Source organism: Canis lupus, chromosome 24, assembly GCF_048164855.1.
Source record: "Canis lupus baileyi chromosome 24, mCanLup2.hap1, whole genome shotgun sequence".
NCBI lineage: Eukaryota > Metazoa > Chordata > Mammalia > Carnivora > Canidae > Canis > Canis lupus.
In genome coordinates, this window is record NC_132861.1 from 9,310,566 (window position 1) to 9,325,445 (window position 14,880).

Consider the following 14,880-nt stretch of genomic DNA (forward strand, 5'->3'; position numbering starts at 1 on the left):
GCCACCCAGGTGTCCCATAAGCTTAGTTTTTAATATATCTCCTGTGGAAATTCTTAATACATTGTCACTGTAAAATTATGTATAGAAACAAAGGGAAAAAGCATAAATAACTTTTTGAAAAAAGAGCCTCAACCAAAGTGGAAAAGGTGTCTGTTGGAAAATTTTGACTTTTGGGTGCATATAATAGAAGTTTATTATAATCATTTAGATTAGAAATAGTCTTTTCTTTCTCCTTTTTCCTAACAAATCTTGTTCTCTGAATGATAACCCTGTTGGGTTCCAGGTGTGATAATTGTAGTAATCACATATTATAATACACTTCCCACTATAGGCCCTATTAACTTCAAAGCTGTCTTAAATTTAAGTAATATAAAATGGATTATTTTATAGTTAATAGTTTGTCTGCTAATCTTAGAGCAAGACACTATCGCATTAATAAGCATTATCCCTACTTTGGTGAGTAACTGAAGACTTTATCTAGGAATGTATTCCAGTTGTAAAAATATTTCAATTATCTTTAATTGAGCTTTTTGTAAATTAGTGGGAAGACTGAGAGATTTTTAAGATGATCTAGGTGCTTTTGCCTTTAATTTATTAGTAACTAAGAAAAATAATAATCTGTTCATTTATGTTTAAAATTGTGAAGTTGAGTCCATTGAAATATGCTTTATTTGGATTTTCTTGTCCTGCATTTTCAGAGGACATATAAAATCAGTTTTACCCTTGGGTTAGTTCATCTACAGCTGTTATTACAGTTGTACAGCTCTGTAGTGTCTCTTTAATTATAATCCTGAATTCTTCAGTTTTTTTAGCATAACAAAGTGGAATTTGATTTTGGGAAGGGATTGTGGGTTCTTCCTCTGCATTTATTATTTTCTCTTTTTTTTGTCTTAATAGTATTAGAAATCATGTTTCTTGTTTCTTTCTTTTCCTGTACACATTTTCTTTTTCTTCTGTCCATTTTCTGCTCAGCCATCCTTGTGTAACTGCATAACATTTTTAATGAAGATGATGGGATGGTAAGTGGCTGACCAAAATGGAGGTAAATTTTTCCCTCCTGTTTCACTGAACTCATTGTTCCTTATGAACCTTATTTAGTTAACTGCGTTACATTTATAGATTAGAAGCTTTGCAGTTGGTTTCCTGACTGCAGTTTAGTAAGAACTTAGATATGAAATTACTTGGAAAGATTTATAAAATTCTAACAATGTGTTACTCATTGGTTAAGAATCCCATAAACATAAATAGTGTTTGAATGTATGAATTCGAGAAAAATTTATTTTATAATACTTAAGCATCATGATAGACTTGTTGGTAAGTAGTAGTTGGGAATTCAGTAGTGTAGAATTCACTATTACATCATGATTCTCCAATCCACCCTTATTAAAGAACTGAGTAGTTTTTAAGGGAAGCTAATAGCTTGTTTTGACAACCTCTACAAGTGTTTCATATTGTGCAATGCTGCTACAGTGTGCAGTAGGAATTTAATAGCAACGAGCCTTAATATAATAATGTTCATTTAATAGCTGCCATTTATTTAATGCCTGTCAATGCCAGGTTCTGTTGTAACTGTGACTGTTAACAGGCTCCACGTTTTCATAACAGCCCTATAAGGGTTTTAAGAAGAGGAAACAAAAACTTAGGTTAAACAAGTTCTCCAGCATAATTTCTCTGGGGGGAGATGTAACTGGATTCCAAATCTAGTTCAGACATATTCCTCACTATAGCCCATTTTATCCTTTAAACATAGTTATCTTTTTAAACATTATCTTCAATATAGCCTTTTTTTTTTTTAAGGTAGGAAAGAATTTCAGGTGAAGAGTTGAGTGCATCTTTAATGGTACTTTTGAATTTGTAGGGTTGAAGGGATGTTGATTTATCAACGACGTTGAGTGAAGAAACTTGTAAGTGGCCATTTATTTAGAGTCCTGTTTTTAAAAGTCAAGACAAAGTAGAGATACTGTTTAGTATTAAATGTTTTCTGCAAAGTATGCATTGATATAATTGATAATCATATTTCAGCAACATCTTTTCAATTGAATTTTTATATATGCTGTTGTGCTTTAATGTTTCCATTTATTTTAATTTTTAAATTTAATTCATTTTTGAAATGTGTAGTATTCAATAAATGGTTTGTTAAATTATATAAGCTGTTTGTTTTGCTGATTTTGAGGCAGTACTTCCCAGAATAGATCAGCACTGTGTGTAAGTAGTCTTAATTTTTTTCTTTTAATGTTCACATATTTTGTAAGTGTGCTATAATAGATATTGTGGAAATTACCTCAGTTTTCTGAATTTCTGAAGAATTCAGCATTTCTTTCTTTTGTAATAGCATCTTTTTCTTCTGCATTGTTTAATTTTTCAAAATTAAAGAATAAAAGAGCCAGTTACTAAGTTTACTATATAAATAATATATTGAGTTAATTAGATTCTACAAGGAAAACCTTTAAGTACAGAGTGAAGAATTCTTGCTGTTGAATATTTGCCTTATTTTGTTTTAGTTAACCTAAAAAATAGAAGGACTGGATCTTGTTTGGTTTTTCTTAATCCCTAGAGTAGATTATGATTTTTAAAAATTGTAAAATGTGAAATCAGAGGTAGAATTTTTGTTAAATAAAGAAGGCTTCTTAAAAAAATAGCATTAGTTTCATCAATCGATTAAAATAGTTCGGGACCTAGAAAGCAGCATGTTATGGAATTGAGATTATTGGAATCTAGTACAATGTGTAACACTGGCAAAGATGTGGCTAAAACATTTTAATTCAAATATAAGTACATTGAAGTATGTACAGGAAATATGATAGGGTCTGGGCTAGACATTTTGAATTAAGATTAGTGAGGGAAAGACCCTATTTTTAAAAATATTCCAGGGAATGATAGGAAAGAAATTGTTAAAGCTGGAAGGATCCTGGTCAAAAGTAGTATTTCTCCCTGCCTGTTTTATCTTTGCTTTTCAAAATCCAGTAGCCTAAGTTATTTAAAAAGATTATCTTGTATCCTAAGTGCCACAAAACAGGGTGTTTCTTGTCATTCTTGGTCACTACTGGGTCTCTTTGGATCTTTGTTCTTCAAAAAGAGTCAATAAAATATTTGTTGAATTTAGACAGTCTTCTCCCTAAAACAATTAATAACCTTTTTATATTAAGGACACAATTGATCTAAAACTTTATAGGATAGTTTGTAATTAGGAAACATGGAGATGGATTGTGAATTAGTTGGGTTTGATACTTGCTAGAGGTGAGTATACAGTTAAATGCTCATCCATTTAACTTGACATATCTAATATCATCAGAACCTTTTATTTCATGATTTATGGTCAAGAAATTAAATCTTAGAATACGGACAACTAAAGCAACCTTCAGGCTTTTGATTATCCATTTCTTTTACAATTACTTAAAGATTATTCTCCCTGCTTTCTGCTTTAAGATTTTGCAGAATTCCCAAAAAACTGAGAAAAATACTTCACGTATTTATCCTAAAGTGGTCATTTTTCAGAACCCTTCTTCAAAGAACTGTGATCCTAATAAAAAAAAATCAAGTGCTTGATCTCTTTTCATTTTGAATACATTTATCTTTATTCAGCATAAAGAATAGCTGGTACTGATACATATCTTCATATAATTGTTTTTTTATTTGAAAAATAATATATATTGAGTTATTGTTTGCCTTCTTTAGCTTAAGTAATCTCAGTTTAGCTTTTCTTTAGTTTGTTGTCCTACTTAGAACACTTTCCAGCATATTCATGGCATAATTTTAGTGAAAAGAACACGTTATTGTAAGAGTCATACAATATGAGTTCCCCTTCCTTTTTTTTTTTTTTTTTTTAATTTTATTTATTCATGAGAGACAGAGAGAGAGAGAGAGAGAGAGAGAGAGAGGCAGGGACACAGGCAGAGGGAGAAGCAGGCTCCATGCAGGGAGCCCGACATGGGACTCCATCCCAAGGTCTCCAGGATCACACTCTGGGCTGAAGGCGGGGCTAAACCACTGAGCCACCTGGGCTGCCCTTGAGTTCCTCTTCCATTTGTATCCATTTCTTTTCTACTTCAGTAGAGAAGGTAGCCCTCCTCCAATCTAAACTCCTGTGTTCTGGATTGCACCTCATACTACTATCTTAGGAATTTTTATATGTTGTCAGTTATTTCTTCTCTTTGTAACTTAAGTCTTGCCATCTTTGTCCATATTCAGACATGATCAAGTCTCATCTCTTAAAGCCTGCCTTTCTTGACACCTCTCCTTTACAACCAAACTCCTCTAAAGAACTGTGACTATTGTCATTCTCCCCTCAACTGTTTCTGATACTATCAGCCCACTCCATTTTAGTTTATTCCTCTATCATTCTAAGTAGATCTTAAGTAGATCTTGTATTGATTAGCTTTTTTCAGTCCTATAACTACTCAGCATTTGACTCTTGACCACTTTTTTCCTTAGTATGTTTTTCCTGTATAAGGTTTTTGTTCATATCTCTAGGAGTATTTCTCAGTCTCAATTGCTGCCTTCTCTTCCTCTTGGTTTTTGCTTTTTAGAATTACTTAAGTTTTAGTTCTAGACCATCTTCTCTTTTTACTCTTAGCTTTCTCCATAAGATTACATCATTTCTCACACATGGTAGTCTCCTACTTTTTTCTTTGTCACCCTATAATTTTATCCACAGAGCAACTAATCTATAATTAAAAAAAATTTTTTTAATGTAAATTACATCACTTCCCTTCCACTTCTTCCCTGATCCTGACTTACGCAACTCTCCCCTTCCATCTATACTGGTCTTTTTTGTCTGTTCTTCAGACATGCTAAGCTTGATTTTGCTTTAAGCATTAGCTCTTTTCCTAGAATGCTATCCTACTCTTTTCTACCTAGCATTGTTTTCAACATTCAGGTCTCACCTCAGATGTCACCTTTGCCAAGATGCCTTCCCTGATTATTTCAATCTTAATAGACCTGTCACTCTTAACTACGTTGTCGCATTTTGTTTTCATCATAGTACTTACTAGTAGTTGAAGTTACCTTATTTGGTACTGATTTGTTGGGGGTTTTCCTGAAAAAGAATATAAGTCCCATGAGAACTTGTTTATTTTATTCACAGCTGTATCCGCAGAATCTAGACCAGTGTCTATAGGAGCTCATTAAATATTGGCTGAAGGATTTTGTGCTCACAGCTTTTGTAATTAATAGTATTGATCCATAAATGTATTTTCTGCTTAGACCTGGTTTGAGCTGGGCAGCTCAGGTGGCTCAGCGGTTTAGTGCCTGCCTTCAGCCCAGGGCGTGATCCTAGAGACCCGGGATCGAGTCCCACATCAGGCTGCCTGCATGGAGCCTGCTTCTCCCTCTGCCTATGTCTGCCTCTCTCTCTCTCTCTCTGTCTCTCAGGAATGAATAAATAAAAATCTTTAAAAAAAAAAAAAAAAGACCTGGTTTGAGCTTCAGCCTGTTTACTTATCTGCCTACCTAATATTTCTACTTTTAAGTCTGGAAAATTGGACAGGGACCTCTCCTATTTCTGGATTTCTAGGATTTCCTTATATAATACATAGATATACCATCCATTTCTGCAAGCCAGATACTCGGGAGTCTTCTTTGATGCTTCCTTTCCCCCTTCATATTCAATCCGTCAACCAGCGTCTGTGGATTTTGCTACTTAAATATCTCTTGAATCTATCCATTTTTGACTGCCATCTTTCTAGTTTGAATTATCATCTACTTTGAATTATCTCTTACTGAGAATTGAGTCCCCACATTCCCCACATCAATTCTTGCTTTGTTCTAACCCTTTCTTTGCACATTCTAAGCAGACTAAAGTATAATGGACATACGGAAAGGTGCTTAAATTATAGCTCGTATTTTCACAAAGTGATCATATCCATGTAAACAGAACTCAACTCAAGAAATGGAGCATTACCAGCATCCTCCTAGCTGAAGTAGAACCTTTAAAATAAAAATATAATGTGTAAAACTTTTTAGGTGCTTCCCATTGCTGTTAGGCTAAAGACCAAAAACTGTGCAGTGATATTAAGACTCTGGTTGATGTGACCCCTACCTTCCTGCCCAACCTCATGTTTTACTATTATTCTTACTTTTTGTACTACAGCCCTACTGGCCACTTCTCAGTTTCTTGATTGTTCTGTTCAGTTTCCCTTCCTGGAAAGTTCAGTGTGCACACACCCCTTCCATACTCATCCTTCAGATTTGAGCTCTTCAGAGAAGTTTTGGACATAGGTTGGTGCGGACCAAAATACATGGTATATGTTTTCATGTACTTTATTAATTTATATATGATTGTTTCCCCTCCGTATTTTTAAGTCATATTTTGAGTCAGACATTGGATCTGTTTTCCTCACCTTTACATATGTGGTCATCAGCTAGACAGTGGTTAGGAAAGAGTGATATTCCATATTTATACAATAAGTGAATATGAGTAGCTTCAGCTTGTTGTGGGCTGAATTGTGTTGCTTAAAATTCATGTTTTTGAAGTCCAGTACGTAGAATGTGAATATTTTGGGATATAGGGCCTTTAACAGTAACTACATGTGGCTGGGCCTGAATCAAATGTGACTGGTGACCTTATAAGAAGAGATTAAGATAGTCACACACAAATGGGAGACCTTGTGAAGACACTGGAGGAAGACTGCTATCTAAAAGCCAAGGAGAGAGACCTTTCAAGAAATCAACCCTGCTGACACCATCATTTTGGACTTTGAACCTCCAGAATTGTGAGAAAATTAGTTTCTGTTGTTTAAGCCACCCAGTCTGTGGTACTTTGTAGATCTGGCAAACTAACATAGATTTTGGTACTGGGAGGTGGGATGCTGCTCTAATAACTACCTAGAAATATTGAAGTGACTTTGGTGCTAAGTTATGGTAGAGGTTTGAAGAATTTTGAGGTGCATGTTAGAAAAAGCCAGGGTTGCCTTGGGAGATTGTAGGTAGAAATGTGAATGCAGAAATGTGCTAAGTAAGGGCTGTGAAAGAAAAGAGATGGTTTCTGTTGTTTTGGATCACAAACAAAGTCTTGGTAGAAATGAGAAAAATGCTTTAGTGAAGCCTCGGAAATCTTATTGGAGAATGCGTGAAAAGCAATCTTGTTAGAATGTGGCAAAGAATTGGCTAAATTGTATTCCAGTGTTTTGTGGGAAATAGAGCTTGTATAATGAACTTGAATCTTTAGCTGAGAATTCTAAGCAAAGTGTTAAGATCCACAGCCTCGTTTCTCCTTGTTGATAGAAAAATGCAAGAGGAGAGAGAAATTGAGGAAGGAATTGTTGAGCACAAAGGAACCAAACTTGAAGATGTGGAAAATTCTCAGCCTATGGTTATTGTGAAAAGTTAGAAAGTATGTGTTCTGGAGATAACATATAGGTTACTGCTAGACAACCATTTGCTGAAGAGATTACGGTCTTGTGACATAGGCATCCATTAAGTCACCTCAGCAGAAATAGAGATGAGATTATGCTAGCAGAAACTAACAGCTTGGACTAAAAGGGATAAAACAGGCTGAAATGAAGGGAGGCCCTTAGATTTCTGGGATTTCTTGAGACCAGTTGGTAGAGCCAGCTGGCTGTGATCATGTATGTCTTTCAAGAACATAGAAGGATAGCCCTGGAGGCAGTTCAGAAACTGACAGGGCCGCCACTGCTATTGTGGGATCAGAATGCTGTAGGCCCAGAAGGCAGGGCCTTCACCTGGAAGACCAAGCATGGAGCCAAAGAGGGATTCTTTAGCCTTAAAATCTAATGCAACTTGCCTTGTTAGGTTTGAACTGGTTTGTGACCCATTACCCCTTTCCTCTTTCTGATTTTTGCCTTTTGGAATGAGAATGTCTATCCTATGCCTGTCCCACCATTGTATTTTGAAAGCAGATAACTTACCTAGATTCACAGTAAAAGAGGAATTTTGCCTCAGGATGAATCCTAACTCAAGTCCACCCATATCTGATTTAAATGATATTTAGTTGAGGTATTGGACTTAGAGTTGATGTTGGAATGAGTTAAGACTTTAGGAACTGTTGGAATGCAGTGAATATGTTTCACGTATGAGAAGGCCATGAACTGTGGGTGAACTGTGGGGACCGGAAAGCAGAATGTTACAGGACTAAATATATATGCTAAAGTCCTAACTCCTAGTACCTTAGAATGTAGCTATTGGAAGATAGGGCCTTTAAAGAGGTAATTAAGATAAAGTCATGTGGATGGGTTCTAATTTAATATGACTGGTATCCTTATAAAAAGAGTATATTAGGACACAGACACAAAAGGAAGACCATGTTGAAGACATTGGAGGAAAACAGCCATCTGTCAGCCAAGGGGAGAAGAGGCCTTAGAAGAAACCAACACTGGTGACAATTCAGTTTCAGACTTGAAACCTCCAGAATTCTAAGAAAATAAATTTCTGTTGATTAAGCCACCCGGTCTGTAGTACTTTGTCACAGCCTTACCAAACTAATGCACAGCTATTACATTTAGCTAGTTGAGCATTTGTGAGACATTTCCTTCTCTCTTCTGCAATTCCTTCATGTGTATAAAATAAGGATATTTGGATCAGTGGTTCTTAATTTTTAATTCAAAGCTTTCTGAAAATGGCATGTATTTCATTCAGAAATATGAATTGCCTGACACTGGAGATGTTCACAGTATGATAGAGTTCTGTGTTTTAGACTGTTCCTTCAAGGTACCCTAGGGATTGTTGTGAAGAACAGAAACCTCCACTTGTATAGAGCACAGATTTTGAAATTGCGCAATTAGAACATAACAGTAGCAGTTCTGACTACAGCTTAGGTGAGCCACTTAACTTTCTGAAACTTGCCCCCATAATTAAGGATAATACTTTCTCACTACAATATAGGGTTATTGAGTGGAAAAAACGAGATGGGTGTGTTAGAGTTTCAGCTGAAATAGCTCTTTGTTAGCCTTGAAATTCTGTGATTTTATTTTACCTCTTGATGATTTTACCTCCTTTTGATATATACTAGGAATAGGCAGAGAAGGAAATAAACCAATTTTTTAATACTAGTTAGAAATGCTGAGAGATATGTGGAAGAAGGTTATTTATCAAAGATCTTCGTATTTCTCATCAGTATAGGCACTTGAGTTAAGCTGTAAAACAGCTGAAAACAAATTTTGAAGATACATGTGCCTTTCTATTATGTATATCAGCACTATTAATTCATCTGTGTTGTATGGATTGTTGGTATGATCTAATCAATTTAATATTCCCATTTTTACTGATAAATTTGGTATGACCAGTTTCACAGAGTAGTGTCTTGGCAAGACCACACAAACCTATTTCTTTAAAAGAAGAAGGATTTTGTTTTGTTTTAATGTCAAGCATTAGGAAGAAAAAAAAAAAGCATTAGGAAGGTAGTGAGCCTTTTCAACCTCCTCCTTGTCTTCGTGGAGACAATTTTCCCCTTGTTTTTCATACATGAACTTTCAGGTAATGTTCCTGTCATGGTATGGTATCAGCTTACCTGTAGTTGTATGAAACAGTTATTGTAGTCTGAGCTTCTATGAAATGAGTTATTCAAAATGGGAACATCAGTTTGAGTGTCCATTTTCTATTTGTATAATACAATCAGAGAAGTGATAAAGAGTCGCAAGATTTATTAGACAAAGAGGAAGAAGATATAAGTTGGAAGGTAAGAGGCAGGTTGTAATATTTTAAGATGTAATTAGTACCTCATTTTATTTTTAAAGATTTATTTGAGCACACACAAGTGGGTGGGGGTGGGGCGAGGGAAAGAATCTCAAGCAGACTCCCTGCTGAGCATGGAACCATACACAGGATTCATTTCAGGACCCTGAGATTGTGACCTGAGCTGAAATAAAGAGTTGGATGCTTAACTGCACCACCCAGGTGCCCCTGATTGTATTTTTATAAATGATAGCATTCTAAATTATTTATAAACTGCCATTCTTTTGGACTCAGATTATTATGTACTTTTACAGTGAAGTAAAAAAAATTAGTGTATTTAGAAACAATTTGCTTATAGAAAAATGACATTATTCATAAGCAGGACAAATAGCATTGAATGGAGAAGGGAAATTAGAAGAAAAAGCAGTTTTTAATTAATTAATCTTGAGACTTCCCAAGTAGGATGTCAGTAAATTCTGTGGTATGGAAATAATGTGGAATGTTCAAGACGTGTGTTTGGTTATATGATTCCTCCATTTATAGGAGCTACGTTATTGGGTTTGCTGAGAGCACAGAGCCAATAGTAGGTCTCCAGAACTGAAGCTCAGTGGAGCATCTTGCCCACAGCAGGAAAAAAGAGCCATAATGGGTCTTAACTATAAGTCTGAGAAAACACTAACATTATGCTGAGGAAACATAAGTTCAGTAAATAAATATGAAGCAAAGATGCGGTAAACTGAAAGACAAAACCAGAAAGTGAAATAGAACTTAGTAACTAAGGCTGCATACAAGGATATCATGAGTGGTGTTGAAATGCTGGAGGCCTGCTTTATTGATTGTTAGCTGCATCATTCTTGGTAGGAAATGGATTAATTTTAGGTTACAGAATTGAACTAGGAAAACAAGGTTTCCTTGAATTGCCTTGCCTAGTGCATATCAGAGTGCTTCATGTTTCTCCTAAGTACATCAGGTATATCATGACTCTTGGAACAATCTATGCAGATATGCAGCAGAAGTACTCCGTGCAGTAGGGTAATAGGTGGAAGCAGTAGCTACTGAGAATGGAATGGTGTTTTCTGATTGGAGGAATGTGTTTGGGAAATACAAATCAGTAATGAGGCAATAAAATATTTTCTGCTTTTCCACTGCTCAGTTAATGAGTTGGTAGTCCATGAAATGTGAAGACTTAGACTTGGGGAAGTCTTCCTGGAGGAGTTGAGGCCTAAGCCTAATTTAAAAGTGGGATTTTGGCAAGGGCTTGTAGGCAATACCACCTGAGTGGCCAAGGGCTCAGGCAGGAAACAGTAATGCATTTATTCATGCATGTATCTATTCAACTGTATTTCATGCGTGCCTACTATGTGCCAGGAGGCATTGTTCTAGGTGACAGAGATACAGCAGTGAACAAAACAGACAAATCTTGTGCCCCCCCTGGAGTCAGTGTAGAGAAGCAGACCCTATACCAATAAACAAGTATCCAATAGGTCAAGTTTAGATAAGTGCTATGGGAAAAATTAGAAACAGCATAAATGGGACAAGGAGAGTGGGGCATAGGGGAATGCGTGCCACTTAACCTGTAGTCATCAGTAAAGGCCTAACTGAAGAGGTGACATTTGGGTAGAGTGAATTAGCCAAGACAGCAGTGAGGGAAGAACATTCCAGACAGTGGATCCTGCAAAGTGAAGGCCCAGATGAGGTGAGACTGGGCTTAGTGTGGTTCCTGTGGAACTAGCAGGAGATCCATTTGCCTGGAGCCAAGTGATCATAGGGCAAAATAGTAGAAGAGACTCAAAGAAGAAGCAACAATATAACATCGGCCTTATAAATTATTGGAGGAACATAGGTCTTTACTCCCCTTGAGATGGGAAGCTATTTGAGAGTTCTGAGTATAACTCACAACTTGTGTTTTGAGTTACACAAGTCAGTTCTGGCTGCTGCCTTGAGAATCAGTTTTAGGCAAGAAGGGAAGCAGGGCTCTTGTCATAATCCAAGTGAGAGATGACCATGACTTCAACCATGGGGTAAAGGTGTAGGTGAGAGTTGTTGAAGCGGAGTTGGCAGGATTTGCTGAATAGATAAAATAATGGGCATGAGAGAAATATTATATAGTTGCATTTATTTTAGATAGGTACCTTTCAAACTGGTGAAAGATTTGTTTTTAAAAATTTCTAATCTATCACAGTCTGATAGCTCAGTAAAATGAGTTATAGAAAAAAATTAAATATAAATAAAATATTTTATTAATTCAACAGATATAAAAATCCAGATTGCTGTAAAAGTTTTTTTTTTTTTAAAGATTTTATTTATTTATTCATGAGAGACAGAGAGAGAGAGGCAGAGACACAGGCAGAGGGAGAAGCAGGCTCCATGCAGGGAGCCCGACGTGGGACCCGATCCCCGGGCCTCAGGATCACGCCCTGGGCCAAAGGCAGGCGCTAAACCACTGGGCCACTGGGGCTGCCCAGCTGTAAAAGTTTTTAAAACCTTACTCTCAGTTTCTATAGTTGTGGACTAGTAGCACACTGTTTATGGACTGGCATCAGTATGGATAATCCTTTTGAGTAACACTGTTTGGAATGATTATACTTCACAGTGAGAGTGGTAATAGAAGGAAACAAATGTGGACATCTTACCAGTTAGTTGGAAAGCCACCAAACATTTTGTCATGTTTGTTGATTATGTGGAATGACCTAAGGCAGCCTCTTAAGGCAGTGGTTTGACAGAGGCATAAAACTTGCGGTGGGGCTCACTCAATTGGTAAGTACGAGTGGCTATTCTGATAATGTGGTCTCTGCCATTTCTTCTTCAGCATTCTGCTGTTGTGGAGCCACTCCGGGGTGACCTGGAACTTGGTCAGTCTTTTGGTTGGTAAAATCTGATTATTTGTTTTAGTTTCAGTGGTGACCAGAGGGTTACAAAGGATTTGGGTGGAACACGGTAGAATGACCTCTGTTGTTGCCTGGTTTTCCAGATCATGTGACAGAAAATCACCTGGATTATTTTAGCTGTCCGATACATAGGTTATAAAAAAACAAAAAACTTTGGAGCAAGGGGGTCTCTCTGAATTGACTAAAAGATGGTGGAATGATTAGCCTTTTTGTATAGTTAGCGCATGAAGGCTAACCTTGTCTTGGTAGAGCCAGTGTTACTTGTTGTTCCGTTTCTCTTCTCCTACTAAAAGCACCAGCATTTAATAGAAGAAGATGAGATTCTCCTGAATTCATATTATGTTTCTCTCTCTGTATTCTGGAGGACCTGAGCTGCACCCTGGAAGTGAATATAATGACCATCTGCCAGAGATGTGGGATCACCAAGTATGTTATTCAATTGAACTTTTTTTAGTTATTTGAAAAAGGCCTTGTTTGTCTGTGGTAAGCACAGATCTACTTCCATTTGTATGGATTCCTCACCACACCCCTACTTAGCCCTACTCACCCTAACTTGGGCTGATGGCAGTCAAATCTCGGGCAAGAATAGTGAGAAGGTGCTGTCAGGTTAGAACCCATATTCTTGGGACACCTGGGTGGCTCAGTGGTTGAGTCATTTGCCTTTGGTTCAGGGCGTGATCCCAGACTCCCAGGATCAAGTTCCGCAGCAGGCTTCCTGCATGGAGCCCACTTCTCCCTCTTCCTGTGTCTTTGCCGCTCTATGTCTCTCATGAATAAATAAATAAAATCTTAAAAAAAAAAAAAACATTCTTAGGGTAGCTGATAGATTTGAGTGTTCTTTATTGATGAAAATATGCTTTCAGTGAGGGGATCATTACAAGATGGCTCTTGAGTATATAGTCAGATTTTGAAATCTGGTGGCATGTTAACTAAATGACCCATTCCTTGGTACCGTCAATGAGTGTCTTGGTTTTCCCTCACCAGAAGTGAGTCTCAGGTATGTCAAAAGGGTGGTCAAAACCCAGAGGTTTTGCATATGTGTTTTTGCAGAGGTAATGTTCAAATTATTTAATGGTGTGGTCAGTTGACCAGCTTGTGCATCTGCTCTCTTTCTGGCTCTGTCAGTCAAAATTCTGGGGGAAGTTGCAGTTCTCCTAAGTAACCACATGAAGGCAACTCTGAAGAGAATCAATGGTGAGTAGTAACAGCCTTTTGGTCAGGGGGCCAAAAGGGCCTGCTGAGACCAGTGGTACTGCAACTGGTATCTCATGTCCCACTGTCTTCCAGGCCAGCTTTGGCAGAGGGATGAGGATCAGGATCTGGCTGGCTGATTGCTGGTTCCAGATCTGTTCCTTGTCAAGACCCACTTGAGTTTCCCTAGGAATGCGTGGGAAAAGCATGTAAAACAGGCTTGCCTTTGGGAGATGCGGGTGGTCCATCCCTGAAGGGAGGCAGTAGCAATGTTCGGAGGCAAGATTTTTGAGGATTGATTGCACAGGCAATAATGGTCATAATGAGTCTGGTCACTGTGCTAGAGAGGAAACCTATGGGCCCTTTGTGGTGCCAGTCACAAACCTGTTGATGGGTCCATGGGGGTCCTACAGAAGGGGCTGGGCTGCACACTAGAAAGGGCTGAGGATAACTGTATGCTAAGTGGTACAGAAGAATTTAAGTATTTTAACAAGTCATGTTGGCCACATTATTTTAGCCCTTTGAGGTCTGAGAGTCATGGACTCTTGGGTATCCATGGCAGTTTTTACATGTAAAGGAAACTCTACTTTCTCCAGTTTTTTTTCTAATTCTTTTCCTGGAATAGGTGGTGTCTCCCAGAAAGACTTGAGATGAGAGTGTCTGAAATTAGGTGAATAATATCTCCTTCACCTCTGCTATTGGCTGGAATTGATTGGAAGTTAGAATTTGCCTCCTCCCCTCTCTTTTCTGAATCCATGGAGCAGAGTATGCCTCTCACTTGTACATGTTGAATTAACAGTGTCTCTGTGCTTGCTAGTTTTAGGACAAGTCTGAAAACTTGTGAAGGAAGATGGTAGCAAATGGACTTGGTTGAAGTTCTGGTCAGACAGGTGGGCCAGAGTGCTTATGTCTTGGAGACCTCAGATAGGCAAGGATATTTTTAGGGAAGCCCCTAAGCAGAAGGGACATTCAAGCCAAATCTTTGGAATACTCATTTCATAAATTGATTTCCAGGATCAAGAACTTGGGAGTCCTAGAGGGAATGTGAGTGAGAAAGGCCACCAAAAGAGGAAGGTCCCAAACTGTTGAAGCAAATAGTATAAAAAAATCTCTGATGTCCTTTTCAGTCATTTGATATTTACGATGTTCTGGGTCTGTTTAAAGGTACAAACTC

General features: G+C 37.5%; 1 protein-coding gene across 12 annotated transcripts in view; it reads left to right on the forward strand.

The window, feature by feature from the left end:
• N4BP2L2 (NEDD4 binding protein 2 like 2) overlaps positions 1 to 14,880 on the forward strand; it is a 72,599-nt gene that overhangs the window by 23,093 nt on the left and 34,626 nt on the right. Inside the window, exons 7-8 of one of the 12 annotated variants that reach the window (XR_012016196.1) lie at positions 973 to 1,019; positions 1,859 to 1,904. The exons of 9 other annotated variants lie outside the window; for them this stretch is intronic. Coding sequence is in view for 2 of the 3 variants with exons in the window: in XM_072795537.1 (XP_072651638.1) it covers positions 973 to 994 (22 nt within the window). In the remaining variant the exon portion in view is untranslated. Of the gene's footprint in view, positions 1 to 972; positions 8,401 to 14,880 lie in introns of those variants that run through there. 2 more of the 12 variants (XM_072795537.1, XM_072795536.1) reach the window with 2 other exon arrangements.